The sequence below is a fragment of the Culex pipiens genome, chromosome 1 (assembly GCF_016801865.2).
Source record: "Culex pipiens pallens isolate TS chromosome 1, TS_CPP_V2, whole genome shotgun sequence".
NCBI classification, from domain to species: domain Eukaryota; kingdom Metazoa; phylum Arthropoda; class Insecta; order Diptera; family Culicidae; genus Culex; species Culex pipiens.
The window spans coordinates 9,956,091-9,974,642 of record NC_068937.1 but is presented as its reverse complement, the minus strand read 5'-3'; the positions used below and the strand labels follow the sequence as shown (position 1 = coordinate 9,974,642).

Here is an 18,552-nt window from a genome sequence, read left to right as displayed (position 1 = left end):
GTCAGTCTGTTATTCAATGTTCGATTTTATTTTACATTGTACTAATCCCATTTTTTCTCTTTGTCTTTTTCATGTACCTTGCGAGCATACGATGACCGAAAAAGTCATTGTATCAGCCAACAGTGTGTATTTCACAGTGAAAAGATAATCATGTCCAAAATTAAAGTAGACAAGGCCGCGAAACAGAACAAGTATTTTTATAAGTGCGTGAATAACAATCGGTCGTTGAAGCTCAAAAAATGTGAGAACAATATCGCGTCGTGGTCAAGTGATAATAAGGCGAAGAAAGTAGACGACGATTCCGCATGAAGAATATAGCGGAAATTATGTGTTAATTGCACAATGGATGAAGGTTTGAAGTTGACACTATCAAAAGGGAATGGTAAGATGCAATAGTAATATTGCTAGGTTTGATAGTGTCAAAAGGTAAGATCAAGGAATAAGGATTATATGAAACTATATTGTCATAATTATTGTATTCACTGAAAATTCTATCCACTTTCTACCCCCAATGTGTCCTGCACTGGGGGTGCCTGGGGTAACTTCGAGTTGACCTGGGCCGCCCGAGGAATTATGTCGTAGGTGGTTCGTGTACTTCTCACTCACCTCTCCTCGCGGCAAGGTTTTCCGTAGGTCTACACTCGAACATGCAACATGGGACAGCATGAATCTTCAGCTGAAGCCGGACGAATGTATTCCGAAATTACAGAATTACAGAATTACAGAAATTTTTTGATTTTTTTTTGTGAATTTTTAATTTTTGGTATCTTTGGAATTTTTGGAATGTTGGGTATTTTTTAATTTTTGGAATATCCTTGAATATTTCTTAATTTTTAGAAATTTTTTATATCTTTCTGGATTTTAGATGTTTTGAATTTCAGGATTTTATGGTTTTTCAATCTTTGGAATTTAGAATGTTTTTTTTTAATTTTGGATTTTTTTGGATTTTTCTTGGAATTTTTTTAATTTTTTTTGATTTTTGGGAATTTTTAAAATTTATAGGATTTTAAGAAAACTGGAAATTTTTAAATTTCAGGATGTTTTGAAACTTTTAAAATTAGTTTTTTTTAATTTTGGACGATTGCTTTGTTTTTTCATAATTATTAATATTTTTGATTTTTTAGAAATTTGTTTTTTTTTTATTTTGGAATTTTAACTTTTTTTAAGTTGTTTTTTTTTTAGAATTTTTGGAATGCTAAGGGTATGAGGAATTTTTTAAATTTAGAATTTCTGTGTATTTTTTGAATTTTTGGATTTTTGCAAGTTTTTGAAATTTGTATTATTTTGGATTTTTTTTAGAATGTTTTTCAATATTGGAAATATTTGGTATTTTTGGAATATTTTGAATTTTGGGAATTTCTAAAATATAGGATTTATGAAAAACCACAAATTTTGGAATTTTTAAAAATTCAGGGTGTTTAGAAACATTTAAAATTAGTTTTTTTAATTTCAGATTTTTTGTTTGTTGTTTTTTTTAATTTTCAAAATTTTCAATATTTTTGAATTTTTAATTATTTTTTAAATTTTGGAATCATAAAATTTTAATTTTTGTTTAGATTTTTTTAAATTTTGAAATATCTGAATTTTTTAAAAAGTTTGTTTTCTTTTTTTCAGAATTTTCGGAGACTTGGAATAATAGTTTTTTAGAACGTTTGAAATTTTAAAAATATTTTGAATTTTAAAAATTTACTGATTTTTTTGGAATTTTATATTTTTAATTTTATTTTTGAATTTTTATAATTTTTTTGATTACTTGAAATCTTTTTGAATTTGGGATTTTTTTTTAATTTTTGGGATTTTCTTTATTATTTAATATTTTGCAAATTTTTAAATTTTTCAGAATTTTCCGGGATTTTTTGGAATTATTGTAATTTCTGGTTTTTTTGCAATCTATTAAAAGTTTGGAATTTGTATGATTTTTTTATTTTTTCTTTGAATACTTTCAGTTTATCATTTTTTTTATTTTGGAATATTTTGAATTTTAAGAATTTTGGGAATTTTTAAAATGTATAGGATTTATGGAATTCTGAAAATTTTCATAATTTCAGGATGTTTTGCATCTTTTAGTATTTGTTTTTTTTTTGTTATTCTGGATCTTTTGTTTCTTTTTTGTATTTTTTGAAATTTTTAATATTTTTGGATTTTCAGAATTTATTTTTTTTTAATTTTGGAATTTTAATTTTTTTTAATTTGAAAATATCTGAATGTTGGGAACTTTTGAAATTTTGAAAAAAGTTTTTTTTTTTTGATTTTTAGAATATTGAAAGCTTTGAATATTTTTATTTTTTTTAAATCTTGAAATTTTTAAAATTTTGTAATCTCTTGAAATTTTGTTTTTTTTTTTTAATTTTTGTTTTGTTTTGAATTTGTCAATTTTAGAATGGAAGAATTGAAAAATTGAACAATTTTAGAGTTTTTTTTTGAATAGGTCCTATAAACATATGAAAGACAATAGTTTATAGGACCTTTAAAAAAAAACTCTGAAATTAAAGAATTGAAGAATTGAAGAATTGAAGAATTGAAGAATTGAAGAATTGAAGAATTGAAGAATTGAAAAGAATTGAAGAATTGAAGAATTGAAGAATTGAAGAATTGAAGACTTGAAGAATTGAAGAATTGAAGAATTGAAGAATTGAAGAATTAAAGAATTAAAGAATTAAAGAATTAAAGAATTAAAGAATTAAAGAATTAAAGAATTAAAGAATTAAAGAATTAAAGAATTAAAGAATTAAAGAATTAAAGAATTAAAGAATTAAAGAATTAAAGAATTAAAGAATTAAAGAATTAAAGAATTAAAGAATTAAAGAATTAAAGAATTAAAGAATTAAAGAATTAAAGAATTAAAGAATTAAAGAATTAAAGAATTAAAGAATTAAAGAATTAAAGAATTAAAGAATTAAAGAATTAAAGAATTAAAGAATTAAAGAATTAAAGAATTAAAGAATTAAAGAATTAAAGAATTAAAGAATCAAAGAATTAAAGAATTAAAGAATTAAAGAATTAAAGAATTAAAGAATTAAAGAATTAAAGAATTAAAGAATTAAAGAATTAAAGAATTAAAGAATTAAAGAATTAAAGAATTGAAGAATTAAAGAATTAAAGAAATAAAGAATTGAAGAATTGAAGAATTAAAGAATTGAAGAATTGAAGAATTGGAGAATTGGAGAATTGAAGAATTGAAGAATTGAAGAATTGAAGAATTGAAGAATTAAAGAATTGAAGAATTGAAGAATTGAAGAATTGAAGAATTGAAGAATTGAAGAATTGAAGAATTGAAGAATTGAAGAATTGAAGAATTGAAGAATTGAAGAATTGAAGAATTGAAGAATTGAAGAATTGAAGAATTGAAGAATTAAAGAATTGCTGTATAAGTATTGAAGATGTTTAGAATTGAAGAATTGAATAATTTTAGAATTTTAGAAATCATTTTTTTTTTTAAATTTAGGATTTCAGAATTTTGAGAATTTTAGAATTCCGAAATTGTTTTTTTTTTTTATATTTTAGAAAAAAAAAGGTTTTGTTTTGTACTCACCGCCCCGCAGTTCTCCTCGCAGAGATAGTGGAACACGTTCTCGTGCAGGCAGGTGTACTGCACGTGGTACGGCGCCACCTTCTCCTCGCCCTTGATCTCCACCGAAATGTGCAGCCGGATTGCGCCCGATACCGCTGATTTGTCTGTTCGCTTCTCCAGGTTGTACCACACGTCCATCTCGCCCGACAGCGTCCGCACCTCGATGATTGTCTGCCCCAGGAAGTCGTCCGACTCGCGCGTCAGCTTCTGCCGCAGCTTCGACTTGAGATCGTTGTCCTCGTCCCAGACGCGCACCTTGATCCGGTCGGACGAGTTGTGGCATTCGCTGGAGAAGATCGTATGATTAGAACTTCACCCTACGCGATCATCCAACCTCCTACTCACAAGTTAAACTTCTCGTTCCACACCGGGTTCAGCTCCTGCGGCATCGTCCGGGTACGCTTCTTCACCTTGCTCACCTGCACCGTCACGTACGGATCGCTGGTGCCGCTCTTGTCCTTCGCGATCAGACCCTGCGCGCAGATCACCGTGATCGCGATCTTGGCCGACCACTTGCTCGTCCCGTCCAGCACGCTCTGCTTGATCGCCTTCATGTGGCCGGCGTGGCTCTTCTCCTCCACGTTGAACACCTTCCTGCAAGTTCAACCAGACGATCGAGTGACCTACCTACCTTAACCCCTCTTTTAAGATCTGTGACCCTACCTGATAACCTCGAAGATCTCCGGTCGATCCCGCTCGCGCTGCTTCATGCGCTCTTTCATGGCAGCGATCACGGAGTTGGCCTTGTCCTCGGCGGCCCCATGTTTGGAACTCTTCTCCGACGCTCCCGCGAAGCACACTGCAAAGAGAAATCAGTCGTCAGAACCCTTCTTCAAGGGGATCGCGTGATCCTCGCTTACTCTGCAAACAATCCGCGTTCAGCAGGTCCTTGCACTTTTCGTGGCACTTCACGGCACACTCGGTACAGCGGACGCCCTGCCGGGCAATGCCCCACAACAAGCCCTCGCACTCGTAGCAGTAGGTCGGTGAGGTCGCCGTCCACAGGACAAAGTTGTGCGGCGTCGTGGACGAGATCGGGTAGATCAGCGCCTGGAGGGCCTTCTTGTAGACGTGCATTTTCTAGGCGATCGAGAGGCAAGGGTTAGTGTTGGAGGTTGTAGAGGGCTCATGGAGGGTCTTACCAGTTCCTCATCGTTCAGGGTTGCTCGCGGAACCGCCGAGGTGAGACCGGCCTGACGTTTCGTAGCTGCCATCGTCTACAGGACGGGAATAGAGAGGAAGCGTTAGCGGAACGTTAGCTGAGGCAACCCGGGCTAGAGGTGACTTACTTTCAAGACCTGTTGTGGAACGGTCGGACGGACGGTTGGTGGTTGTGGTTGTGGTGGTGGTAGAGGTACGGTTTTTGGAGGCGAAGGGTACATTCAGACACATTCACGGATATCCACACCGAAAGATCAGAGGCAAGAGAGCATGAGAGAGAGAGGTAGCGCGCGCGCGTCGATTGATGCAACAACAACGAGTTCAGAGATTTTGGTTAGATCAAGGTTTACACATATCGAGGAGACGTCAACATCGCTACGAGGGCGCACACTTACCAGCTCCGACACCAGCGGGATCGACTTGCGCCGTGGACGGATATCCGGCATGCTGTCGATGTTACTGTAGAAGGTGTTGTCCCCGAGCCCGTTGCCGCGTCCACTGTCCGCGGTTCCGTTACGTTTCTGTTGCGGGAAGAAAAAGAGATCACAATTACATCGGAACTTCCAGAAGCTTATCCGAAAGACTCTTAAAAACTAACTTATCCAAAAAGGTTTCAATTAGACGTACACCTTAGAACTACAACTTACGGGCATTACCTCTTCTTCCTCCGCCTTGCAATCGACCTTCTTGAAAATACCTGCATCGTCCGCTTCACCTTCGTCGACCACCTTCTGCTTCTCCTCGATCCGCTTCTCCTTCAGCGTCTTCAGCAGCTTCCACTTGCTCCCTCCTTCCCCATCTGAAACGATACAGCGGTACGCTTGTGTCACCTTTCCAAGTTCAACCACCTTGACCCACGCTAACGCTAACGCTAGTTTTCACACGCACACACACACCAAGGTTATTGACGATAAAATTATCGAGGTTCGATAACGATAACTCTTTTTTAAGAAATGTCTAAAATTGACTTAAGCCATCCGAATCATGTTAAATTTTCAAAGCTTTCACTAAGACTATGAGCAGGGTAGCCACTTAAATCCCATTTTTGAATTACCCGCTTTTCCAGAACCTCAAAAAATAGGAATTTCTTATCAAAAAAAAAAAAAATTACTGCAAAGTGAAAACAGATCATAAAAAAGGCAAAAACTATTGAATTTTTTTTTATAAAAATAGAGATTAATTTTTTTTAAATTACTTTGAAAATTGATGCACTCAAACTAACAATAAAATATTAAAAACTTCAAAATAATCATCAAATAAATCATCCAACACTTCTAACTTCCCTTTTTCTTCATAATTTTATTTCTAGTGCCTTTCGATAATAGTTGAACCGACAACAACTACCGTAAACTGGGGTGGCTTTGATAGCCCGGGGTGACATTGATAGAAATTTGATTTGGCCACTAATTTTGATACATCCAATGTAACAGTCACATTTTTGCATATATGTTCGATAATAAGCTATCCCTTACATACTCAAAATTCTCAAAAATGTTTAGATATTAATTGGACGGGCATTTGAAAAACCTATCAAAGTCACCCCGGGCTATCAAAGTCACCCCAGTTTACGGTTCGTAATTCTTGTAATATCATAAAAAACCTTTTTATTCTCAAAAAGATTAAAAAAGTGAAAGGAACCTTAAATTTTAAGAAAACTGCTTAAATCTCAAAAAGGCTCAAAAATTGCTAAAAATATCACAAAGTTACATAAATTTACTTTGCCTGACTTTTTGACAAAATTCCTAATTATTTCCCGATTTTTTTATGCAGAATTTGGCGAATTCCCGACTTTTTCCCATTTTTTTTGCAGGTTTCAAAAATTGAGTGGCCACCCTGTAAATATTTTTTTTTTATTATATAGTTATTTTCAAAGTATTTAACAAAATACCGTTTTTTCGAAAATATTCAAATTTTCTTAATTAGCAAATGGGTATCAAACGAAACGAAATTTTGTATGTATTTTCACATTATTAGAGTATATTTTCATTCAAAAAATTTCAAATTTTCATAAAATATTGCGTTTTTTTTTCGAAAGTACTAACATTTTCATAATTTACAATATGGGTATCAAATTAAGCGACATTTTGTAGGCATTTTCACTTTATAAGATTTTTCTTTGTAAAGTACTAAAATTTTCACAAAATTCCGTACTTTTACGAAAATACTCAAATTATTATCAATTAACTCAAAATTTCGTTGACAATTAAAAATCATAAAAAAACACTAAAAATTTCACAAAACATAATATTTTTGAAAATATTTCAATTTTCCTAATTCGCAATATGGGTATCAAACGAAGCGAAATTTTGTACGTTTTTTCATTTTAATAGAGTTTTTTTTGTAAAACACTCAATTTTTCACAAAATGTTGTGTTTTTTCGAAAGTACTAAAATATCCATAATTTACAATATGGGTATCAGATGAAGCGGAATTTTGTAGGCATTTTCACTTTAAAATAGTTTTTTTTTGTAAAAATACTCAAATTTTCACAAAATTCCGTATTTTTTCGGAAATACTCAAACTATAATAATTCGCAATATGGGAATCAAACGAAGCAAATTTTGTGTGCATTTTCAATTTATTTAAAACTTTTTTGTAAAATATTTAAAGTTTCACAAAAAAGTTTATTTTTAAAAATACTCAAATTTTCATAACTTGCATTACGGGTTTCAAACGAAGCGAAATTTGGTATGCATTTTAACTTTATTAGAGTTTTTTTTTAAATACAAAAAAAATCACGAAATACCGTATACATATTTTGAAAATACCCATATTTTCAAAATTCAATATTCGATTCCCGAATTGCAAATTATGAAGCGAAATTTCATATGCATTTCTACTGTCTTATAGATTTTATTTAAAATACTCAAATTTTGACAAAATATCATATTTTTGAAAATACTCAAATTTTATAATTTGCAATAATGGGTATCAAACGAAGCAACATTTTATATGGATTTCCATTTTATTGGAAATTTTTGAGAAATGCTAAATATCCACAAAATACCGATTTTTTTTTCTAAAAATCTCCAATTTACAGTATCACAATATGGGAATCAAACGAAGCAAAATTGTGTGTACATTTTCATTTGTTTAGAGTGTTGCTTGTAAAATACAAAAAAAAAATCACCAAAAACCGATTTTTTCAAAATTGCTCAAATATTAATGAATAATACGGAATTTTCAACATTTTATAATTTGTGAAAATTTGCGTTTTTTAACAATAAAACTATAATTAAGCATAAATACATGCAAAATATTGCATGTTTATAAAAAATTTACTGTTTTCGAAAAAGTACGGAAATTTGGGAAAATTTGAGTATTTTACAAAATACTTTAAATACTTAAATTAAAAAGGCTTTCAAAGATTCGCTTTGTTTGATACCCATATTGCGATTCTAAAAAATGAGTATTTTCACAACAAAAAAAAAACGATATTTTATGAACATTAAAAAAAAATTAATAAGTTGAGAATGCATAATAAAAAGTCCACAAAATACCGTTTTTTTCAAAAATTCTTCAATTTGCAGTATCGCAATAAGGGAATCAAACGAAGCAAAATTTTATGTACATTTTCATTTTTTTTAGTGTGTTGCTTGTAAAATACTAAAAATTTTCAGCAATTCCGATTTTTTTCAAAAATGCCTAAATATTAATGAATAATAAGGAATTTACAAAATTTTATAATTTGTGAAAATTTTAGTTTTTTACAATAAAATTATAATGAAGCAAAAATGCAAAATATTGCATATTTATAAAAAAAAAATTACAATTTTCGAAAAAGTACGGTAGTTTGGGAAAATTTGAGTACATTAGTGGGTCTCGTGGCGCAGGGGTAGCGGCTTCGGCTGCCGATCCCGATGATGCTATGAGACGCGGGTTCGATTCCCGCCTTATCCACTGAGCTTCTATCGGATGGTGAAGTAAAACGTCGGTCCCGGTTTCTCCTGTCTCGTCAGAGGCGCTGGAGCAGAAATCCCACGTTAGAGGAAGGCCATGCCCCGGGGGGCGTAGTGCCAATAGTTTCGTTTTTTAGTTGTTTGGTAACTGGGCGTTGTTTAACTAGGCTTCTTTTTAACTGAGCGCTCGATAACTGGGCCGCAGCAGACAAACGTCAAAAAACCAAAACAAACCGTAATTACCGAGGGGTTAGTGGATGCAAAAATCATGTTGAATAAATAAAAAAAAACATTTTTCAAACTTTTATTTAATTTCAAGTTTTAAAATTTTAAAAATATGGAAAGTATGCATTGTAAATAAATTTGACTAACTTTTTTAAAATATTTTTTCTGGATAATATTATGCATCGGTGGTCCCCTCGTTATTTTTCGTTCAGCACAGTTAGCGAGCAGCATTTGGTTATTTACAAGTACTGTATTTTACAAAATACTTGATTAAATTAAAAAAGGCTTTCAAAGATTCGCTTCGTTTGGTACACATATTGTGATTTTTAAAAATGAGTACTTTCACAAAAACACGGAATTTTATGAAAATTTAAGTTAAAAAAATATTACAGTGAAAAGGTTACAAAAAAAATATGGGTATTTCACAATAAAAAAAAAATAAATTGAAAATGCATACATAATTTTGCTTCGTTTGGTTTTTGCAAATTATTAAAATTGGAGTATTTAAAAAAAAAAACGGTATTTTGCAAAATTCTTTGATTAGTTATACTTAGAAACTGACTACATTATCATAAAAAAATATTCTTAATGAAAGCATTGAAAATTGAACATGACATGGTTGGATAAATGTAATTATAGAATGTTTTTAAATAACGAATTATAGTCCGTTATCATCGATTACTTAATCGTTATCGTCCCGACGATAATTTTATCGCTCAACAACCTTGAAACACGTACCTTCACTCCCCTGCGCCCGAAACAGGCTCTGCTTTCTGTGCGTTGGCGGTGCGGGCGCTTCGCCGTCGAGTACCGTTTCCTCCGCACCGGGAAACGGCTGTGCGCTACTGAACAGTGGGGTGCCGCTACTGCCGTTGCCGTTGCACAGCTCCGGAAACTCCGAAGCTAGCTGCTGCGGCGGCTGGTCGTACGGGGAAGACTGTTGTTGTTCGCCGCCCGGGGGTGACGTCGTCGGCGGGTACTGCTGCAGTTCCTGAGGTGGCGAACTCTGTTGGTGTGGCTGAAGTTGTTGTTGTTGTTGTTGTTGGTGGGACTGAGCCAGAGCTACATCTGGAGATGGGGGTGGAGTAGTGGAGTGTGGTTCTTCTGATTATGAAAGGGGTTTCTAGGGTAAACACACAGAGACACACAACACCAAATGGGACAAACCTGTCGGTTAGGGTGACCTACCTGGCGTCGACGGTACCTGTACGCTACCGGGCGGGGACGACGACTCGAGCGAGGCGGCCCCTGAGGTGGCGGACTGCGAGGACGACGGCTGGGAGTTGGCTTCGTCGAGCGACTGCTTGGGCGACTCCAGCGAGAAGGAACTCTTGACGGAGGAGAAGAGCGCTTTGGTTTTGGTGCCGAGCAGACTGTCGGTGCTGTCCTGGTGGGAGAGGGTCTTGTTGACCTTGTTGAAGAAGCCACCGAAGGTGGAGGTGGTCGTGCCGAAGAAGCCGCCGGCCTGCTTGGCTTCCGGGGCGGGTGCTGGCGCTGGCTTTGGAACGGGCGCTGGTTGTGGTTTCGTGGGAGCTTGTGCAACCGGAGTCGGCTTGGTTACAGCGGTTGGTGGTACCGCAGCCGGAGTCGGCTTGGTTACAGCGGTGGCCGCAGTCGGCTTTGGTTTGACGACCTCGGCGGTGGCCAGAGGAGCCGGTGGCGAGGTGACCGTCGGAGGAGGAGCAGTGGCTTGTGCGATCGGTTTGCTGTCGGCGAGGGCCGCCATCGTGGCCGGAGCGGCTGATATGGGTGGTAAGGGTTGTGGCAGCGGCGGCGCCGGTTCCGCCGGTTTCGGTACGGCGATCGTCGATTGGTCAGTGATGATGGCACTTACCGGTGGCAGCAGCGTGATACTGTCCGATGCTTCGCTGATGCCGGACGAGTTCATCGACATGTGCAGAAACGACGAGTTGGACGCCTCGGACGTTTCGGCGGCCATGGTCGACAGGGTGGAAAAGTCCGGCAGCGAGACGGGCGCATCGGTGGTGGAAGACAGCGTCGTCGACAGGGTCAGGGTGGTTGGAAAGAGGGACATCCCGTCGGTGCACTCGGCAAAGCCGGAGTCGGTAATGTCCAGCGACGGGAAGAACGTGCCGTCACCGAGGGTGGGAAGGCTGGACTTGCGGGACAGTGATTCGTAGATGGCTTGCATCTCCGGCGTGTCCGTGATGGTGGTGCAGCCCGGCAGCGGCGTAAACATTGGAGGGCTCGTCGAAGGGGCGGCAGTTTCCGTAACGCTGGGTTTTCTAGCTAACGGTTGGAAGATGCTTGGGGCGGTCGGAGCCGGATCCGCAACCGGTTCCACGATGCTCAGCTTGCGGACGGGCGCGAAAGCCGACGGATGCTGGGGATCTTCTACGGATAGTCTTCGCTGGAGTTCCGACGCTACCGACGTCGTCGTAATACTTGGTTTCCTAGCTACAGTTGGGAACAGGGATTCGGTAACGCTGGGCCGTCTAATTTCGAGCGCTTCCGTAACGCTTGGCCGCCGGACGCCGCCCCCCTCCAGCGCTTCACTAATGTTTGGCTTCATCGCGACCGTCGGGAACATCGGAACCGGTTCTCCCATGCTCATCATGTTACCCGCCATCTGGACCGCCTGCCCCGCAAGTTTCGCCTCGACCGCCTCCTTGAAGCTTTGGCTGAAGATCGACTCCGGTTCGCCGTTCAGGTTCGTAAACGTCAACCCCGCCGCATCCGTGCCGCACGGTTTGCTGTTCATCAGGTCGGCAAAGCTCGGCACGTTGCCGCTCTCCTTCCTCTCCATGGCTTTCTGCATCCCGAACGGCGAAAACTCGCTCAGCTTCTTCGGTGACGTTCCGTTCGTCCCGTTCGCTGGATGAACTACGCCGCCGCTGTTCAGGTTGAGCTTGAATTCGTTGTCGGCGATTGTTGTGCTACTCTTGTCCTGAATACTGATTGTCCCGTTTTCCACCGTCAGCAGGTCGTCGTTCGTCAACGAGGCGATCCCAGCAGCATCCGGCAGGTGAATGAACTTGTTGAACTCCTTCTTCGGGCTAACCCCGCCCAGCTTGTTCTGCGCCAGGATCTTCTCACCCCCTTTCCCGTCCTTCGCCAGCGGTGAGAACTCCTCCGCGAATATCTCCCTCAACTCGCCACTATTTTTTGACATAAACACCCTCACCTTCTCCATCTCTTCGCTGCTCAACGACGCCACGTCCTCATCGTCCATAACCCTCGTAATTAGTGCCCTCACATCGTCGTGCTTGAACTGCTTCTGCTGCAGCAGCTGTTGCTGCTGCTGCCGCAACTCTTGCTGATGCTTCATCATAGCAGGCGAAGCCTGCAGTTCCATCTCCATCTGCTTGGCATGGTTCAAGAACGACGCCCGCAACTGCTCCTCTATCAACGCGGCGTTGTCCGCGGGTTCAATCTCCCTCAATATCCCGCCAGCTCCTTCGACCACCTGCAAGAACGGATTCGTCGACAGTCGATGGGCTTGCGGGGCCGGCATCGGCACGTCCTGCCCGTACCCGTACGCCCCACCACCACCATTCTCCGCTTCCCCGTGGAGCACCTCCGGGATGTTGGACAGATTCCGCCGCATGCCCCAGTACTCCTGATTATAAGCCGCGGCCATCTCCTCCGCCGACGGGACCTGCCCGTACCCGTAAGCCGGCCCTGGTTGCATGTGGTTCATGTACGCCTCGTTGATACAGTCCCGGTACTGCAGATCTTCGCGCAGCCTCGACTGTTCCTGCAGCGAGAACTCGTGGTGCTTGGCGTAGTCCGGGATCATGTCCAGGTACGCCTTGCGGTTCTCCTCCATGAACTGCAGGTTCTGCACGATCCGCTGCTGGGACACGTTCAGCGACTGCAGCTTGAACACCTTCTCCGACATCCGGGTGTACTCCTCGTTGAGCAGGTTCAGCGCGGCCCACGCAAACTTGAGCTCCGTGTCGAGCAGGTCGATGTTCGTCGCGATCTTGTCCGTGTAGTCGTTGATGATAAAGTCCTGGTGCAGGTGGTGCAGATCCTTCAGGCCGTGGCTCGCGTACAGGTCCTGGGACTGCTTGCTCCACAGGTACGCCGCCATCACTTCGTTCTCGTCCATCGAGCTGCTGCAGGCCGTCGTGGCGGCTCCTAGACTCCGAGTCGCGTACGGGCTACAGTACGGCGAGTAGCTAGAATACCTGGAATGTGAGAGTTGATTAATTTCCTCAAGGTTTGAATATCCACGGGAAAAGGAACGACCACCTCTGATGTTGTTCTTTCATTCGGAGCCCAAATTAAAACAATAAAGTAAATTGTCTTAGCATCCCTCGCCCACGTGTCCCCGCTTCAAAATGAATTCAGTTTTCCACTTGAACGCCCTTCCAGGTGCAGACAACGTTGCACAGCTAAACGACTGCACTTGGGTGTGTGTTGTGACCAGACGAGAAAACCCGTGAAAAAGCAACAAAACTTAATTAAAACGGCATCTCTTCGCACCTCTCCAGAGTGAGATTGATTCACTTTAAAGTGATTTCCAGATTTTCAAATTTTCAATTTTTCGAATTTTCAAATTTTCGAATTTTTGAATTTTCGAATTTTTGAATTTCCAAATTCCAAATTTCCAAATTTCCAAATTTCCAAATTTCCAAAATTCCAAATTTCCAAATTTCCAAATTTCCGAATTTCCAAATTTCCAAATTTCCAAATTTCCAAATTTCCAAATTTCAAAATTTCCAAATTTTCAAATTTCCAAATTTCCAAATTTCCAAATTTCCAAATTTCCAAATGTCCAAATTTCCAAATTTCCAAAATTCCAAATTTTCAAATTTCCAAATTTCCGAATTTCCAAATTTCCAAATTTCCAAATTTCCAAATTTCCAAATTTCCAAATTTCCAAATGTCCAAATTTCCAAATTTCCAAATTTCCAAATTCCCAAATGTCCAAATTTCCAAATTACCAAATTTCCAAATTTCCAAATTTCCAAATTTCCAAATTTCCAAATTTCCAAATTTCCAAATTTCCAAATTTCCAAATTTCCAAATTTCCAAATTTCCAAATTTCCAAATTTCCAAATTTCCAAATTTCCAAATTTCCAAATTTCCAAATTTCCAAATTTCCAAATTTCCAAATTTCCAAATTTCCAAATTTCCAAATTTCCAAATTTCCAAATTTCCAAATTTCCAAATTTCCAAATTTCCAAATTTCCAAATTTCCAAATTTCCAAATTTCCAAATTTCCAAATTTCCAAATTTCCAAATTTCCAAATTTCCAAATTTCCAAATTTCCAAATTTCCAAATTTCCAAATTTCCAAATTTCCAAATTTCCAAATTTCCAAATTTCCAAATTTCCAAATTTCCAAATTTCCAAATTTCCAAATTTCCAAAATTCCAAATTTCTAAATTTCCAAATTTCCAAATTTCCAAATTTCCAAATTTCCAAATTTCCAAATTTCCAAATTTCCAAATTTCCAAATTTCCAAATTTCCAAATTTCCAAATTTCCAAATTTCCAAATTTCCAAATTTCCAAAGTTCCAAATTTCCAAATTTCCAAATTTCTAAATGTCCAAATTTCCAAATTTCAAAATTTTCCAATTTTCCAATTTTCAAATTTCCAAATTTCCAATTTTTCAAATTTTTTAATTTCCAAATTTCCAAATTTCCAAATTTCCAAATTTCCAAATTTCAAAAATTCAAAATTTCTAAATTTTCAAATTTTCTAAATTTTCAAATTTCCAAATTTTCAAATTTCCAAATTTCCAAATTTCCAAATTTCCAAATTTCCAAATTTCCAAATTTCCAAATTTCCAAATTTCCAAATTTCCAAATTTCCAAATTTCCAAATTTCCAAATTTCCAAGTTTCCAAATTTCCAAATTTCCAAATTTCAAAATCTCCAAATTTCAAAATTTCCAAATTTCCAAATTTCCAAATTTCCAAATTTCCAAATTTCCAAATTTCCAAATTTCCAAATTTCCAAATTTCCAAATTTCCAAATTTCCAAATTTTAGAATTTTAAAATTTTAGAATTTTAGAATTTTAGAATTTAAAAAATTTTGAATTTTAGAATTTTGAATTTTAGAATTTTAGAATTTTAGAATTTTAGAATTTTAAAATTTTAGAATTTTAGAATTTTAGAATTTTAGAATTTTAGAATTTTAGAATTTTAGAATTTTAGAATTTTAGAATTTTAGAATTTTAGAATTTTAGAATTTTAGAATTTTAGAATTTTAGAATTTTAGAATTTTAGAATTTTAGAATTTTAGAATTTTAGAATTTTAGAATTTTAGAATTTTAGAATTTTAGAATTTTAGAATTTTAGAATTTTAGAATTTTAGAATTTTAGAATTTTAGAATTTTAGAATTTTTAAATTTTAGAATTTGAAATTTTCAAAGTTTTGAATTTTTGAATTTTCTAATTATTTTTATTACTTTTTTTATTATTTAGAATTTCTGATGATGTAATGTGAGATGATTTTGAAATTTTGTTCCTATTTCTGCTTTTAACAGTTTAATAAACATAAGATAAGTATAGAAAGCAAAATACTAGGTTGCCAGATAATCAAACTTTATTATTCGTTTGGGAAAAAAAGAGATTTCAAATTAGAGATTTTCAACATGCGATCTTTAAGGTTGTGTAAATTTCATCAAAATCCACTTTATTCAGGATTGCCAGATATCTGATATTTTATTTATTTTTCAAATCTTTTTTGACATTTCTATTTATTTTTCGGGAACGGGTCAAACTTGTTAAATACTGTTCATTTCGATGGATAGTTTGCACCGAAAGCTTCAAATTTATCTATGAAATTGTAATCCTTCCAAATTTATACACAGTGCTGTCATTACACATAAATCTCACCTAAAACCCCCCACAAAACCATCAAGGTGAGCTATGCCTCCGGCAGCATCCAACTTACTTAACCTTTTCAAGTGCGCGCTCATCCGCAAACGAACGCAAATCCCCGTACGGCAGTACCGTTCGACAGATTCATTACCCCAGAACCTCTGCCCCCGCATCATCACATCAAACTAAACCAAGACTAATGTCCTGTGTGAATGTTTCAAAAGGCCTACTTCGCCCGACAAACTGCGTGAGTATGTGTGTTTGTGCGTTGTGCATACCATAACTCACGACGACAACGGCGCGGTTACAACGCCTACTCTGACGTCCCGTATTTTGTGCGTATCCGAAACAGATTTATTTACGAACCACCGAAAACAAACAAAACAAAGCAACGCAAAAAGTGGCCTTAAATAAACGCAGGTGTGAGCCCCGAGAAATATTATCACGACCTGCTGCGACCACCACGCCGTGCTGCCATCGATCGAACTGTCAGAAAATGGGGGGCGGGGTTGTTGTGCGCTAATGTTCTAATTTGCACCGCGTGTCACCACCTCGTCCGTCATCATCGCGGGCGAAATTGTGATGGATGGATGAAGCGGGTGCGTTCGGGATAAACGGTTTGTTGGAGTTTTGCGAACAGATTTCGGTGCCATAATGGCGTTCGAGCGTGCCATAATGACGTCGACAAAAGTTTGACAGTTTTGAGCAAAGTTTATAGCAGGGTTGACAAGTGAGTCGGCGCCTACTTTGACAGTTGGCACAAACAGATTATAGCGCAGCTGTCAAGCATACACCATAATGGCGGGTGACCCTTGTCGCAATCAACAAAGTTCGCCGACACGGGAACCCAGCTCTTTCGCAGTAGTCGTTACGGACAAAGTTTCTACGCCAAGTCAAAAGCCACAACTTTCCGGGTTCCGCTGAATGGCTGAGCTGTGTGTTGTGCCATAATGGCCGCCCAGCAAACTTTGACAGTTTAGTAACTTCCGCGCGTGAAACTTTGTGAGCGAGCAACAATCGTAGACGTTTCTGTGCACTTGCTGTGTTAGAATTTAATTTTCTCCTCCGTCAACTCTCGTCAATCCATCTTCTTTCCCCTTGTATACACGATTGTTGTGTACATGCTCAGCAAAGTCTGGAGTGCTACGTGAGGAACTTGTGCACGAGCGAAGTCAGTGAACGTGTGCCTTCCAAAGCTATGCAGACGGAACGATTCGGTTCATTGAAGCAAACAAAGCTAAGGCGAACCTAACCTCCAAGTGTGCCATAAAACAATCGGGTCGCAAAGAGTCGGTAGCTCATAAAACCTGGAGAGTCAGAAACGAGGAGAGGACACAAACCGAGTGAAAGGGCAACTTCTAACTAACTACTAACGGCAAGATTAATGGTCTGTTTCTCGTATCACAGAGCCCGCACACATGTTGCCCATTAAGTCATTCAACGAATAAGGGAGGGGAATGTTTACCGAGAGAGATGCTTAATATGATCTTGACGTGTTGTGTAGTTTGCCGGATGAGCCACACTAATCAGGATTAATGACTCAGAAGAAGCGAAGCTTCTAAGTTTGACCCTAATCGGAGCAGCGTGCCATAAAATTTCACTCCTGATTTAACAGCTGACGCGCGCGCGGCGTGACGCCGCAAATTAATTTCTTTACAGCGGCTGTCGCCGCCATTATGGCAATTTGACAGCTCGCTTGCAGCGAGCAGCGTTGCCAAGTCAACGTTCGCTTAAATTAACTTCGCGTTTACTGCCAACAAGAATTTGCACCAGCTTTATAGCTTCGGGGCTCGTTGCCAACTTTTACGAGCCCTCGACCTCATAAACACTCGATTTTTTTTGTGTTGCAGTTCCTCCAGACACGAGACGAGGTCAATTGGCGAAGCGAAAGTGTTCGTTTGAAAAATTGGCAATACAGAGCGAAAAAGTATAAAGGGAGAAAAGATGAGCAAACTTTTTCCCCGGCGAGCGATTAATTATGGGGTCCGCTGGCTGCGACAGCGATGTCGATTTTTATGGCATAATGTGTGCCCTTTGGTGGGTGTGTCAAATCATGTACAGGCTGATTGTATAAAATATTTGTCTGCGTGTACTTATCTTAAATTTATAAAACTATTTAAGAAGAAATAGGAATAAACTTCCAAACATTATGAATTTTGACAATCTGGCAACACTGTGTTGCGTTAGCGAGACATTAGCAAAAACCTAGATTTAACAAAAAGGGGCCCAAAATTCTTGTTTATTTTTTAAGTTCTAGGATCTCTTTTTTTGGAAATTTATTAAGTTTTCAACAATCTGTGTTTTTTAACGCTTGATTGGAAATTTATAAAGCGTGTTCATCGTGCTTAAGAAAAATAAATTCAATTTTGGACTTCAATTTTGGCAACCGTTTATATTAAAGGCCTGTATTTTGAGAACGAATTTTCTGATCGATTTGGTATCTTGGGCAAAATTGTAGATATTGCTTATGACTTCTCAGGAAAAAATGTAGTCACAGTCCAAAATAAGACCGTTGCAAATGTTTTTCAAATTTATGTCGCCCCCTTCAAAATTGGTCCGAAAATCAGGGGGCAATTTTTTTTTTCAAAAAACCTCAAAATTTCCATGACAATAGAAGTCTAATCAACTGAAAACAATCTAAAATGCATTTTTCTGCATTGATAATCATATTTAGGTTGTTTGGGCTCGTTGAAAAATGTTTTGAATTTTTATAAAATTCCAATGTACAGCACCAGAAAAAAAATCGCAAAAAATAAAATTTTCCTCAATACTTAGATATTTTTGAAACTAATGATTGCAAAACAACGGGACAGGTGTATAACGCATTTTAAAACACTTTTTTCATTAAAATGTTGAAACAATGACTCGTAATTTCAATTTTTACATCTTTGAAAAA

The 18,552-nt window shown here is 37.7% G+C and overlaps 1 protein-coding gene across 4 annotated transcripts in view; it reads right to left on the bottom strand.

The window, feature by feature from the left end:
• The window catches only part of LOC120413281 (protein unc-13 homolog B), a 207,299-nt gene that overhangs the window by 27,838 nt on the left and 160,909 nt on the right, over positions 1-18,552 (bottom strand). The window contains exons 1-11 of one of the 4 annotated variants that reach the window (XM_039574014.2): positions 13,075-13,109; positions 10,045-13,010; positions 9,595-9,960; positions 5,380-5,531; positions 5,128-5,253; positions 4,861-4,869; positions 4,714-4,788; positions 4,432-4,651; positions 4,235-4,370; positions 3,917-4,165; positions 3,533-3,857 (exon numbers count right to left, since the gene is read on the bottom strand). In XM_039574014.2, coding sequence (XP_039429948.1) covers positions 3,533-3,857; positions 3,917-4,165; positions 4,235-4,370; positions 4,432-4,651; positions 4,714-4,788; positions 4,861-4,869; positions 5,128-5,253; positions 5,380-5,531; positions 9,595-9,960; positions 10,045-13,010; positions 13,075-13,094 — 4,644 coding nt within the window. In that variant the 5' untranslated portion in view covers positions 13,095-13,109. Of the gene's footprint in view, positions 1-3,532; positions 3,858-3,916; positions 4,166-4,234; positions 4,371-4,431; positions 4,652-4,713; positions 4,789-4,860; positions 4,870-5,127; positions 5,254-5,379; positions 5,532-9,594; positions 9,961-10,044; positions 13,011-13,074; positions 13,110-18,552 lie in introns of those variants that run through there. The other 3 variants (XM_039574015.2, XM_039574016.2, XM_052706610.1) reach the window with 3 other exon arrangements.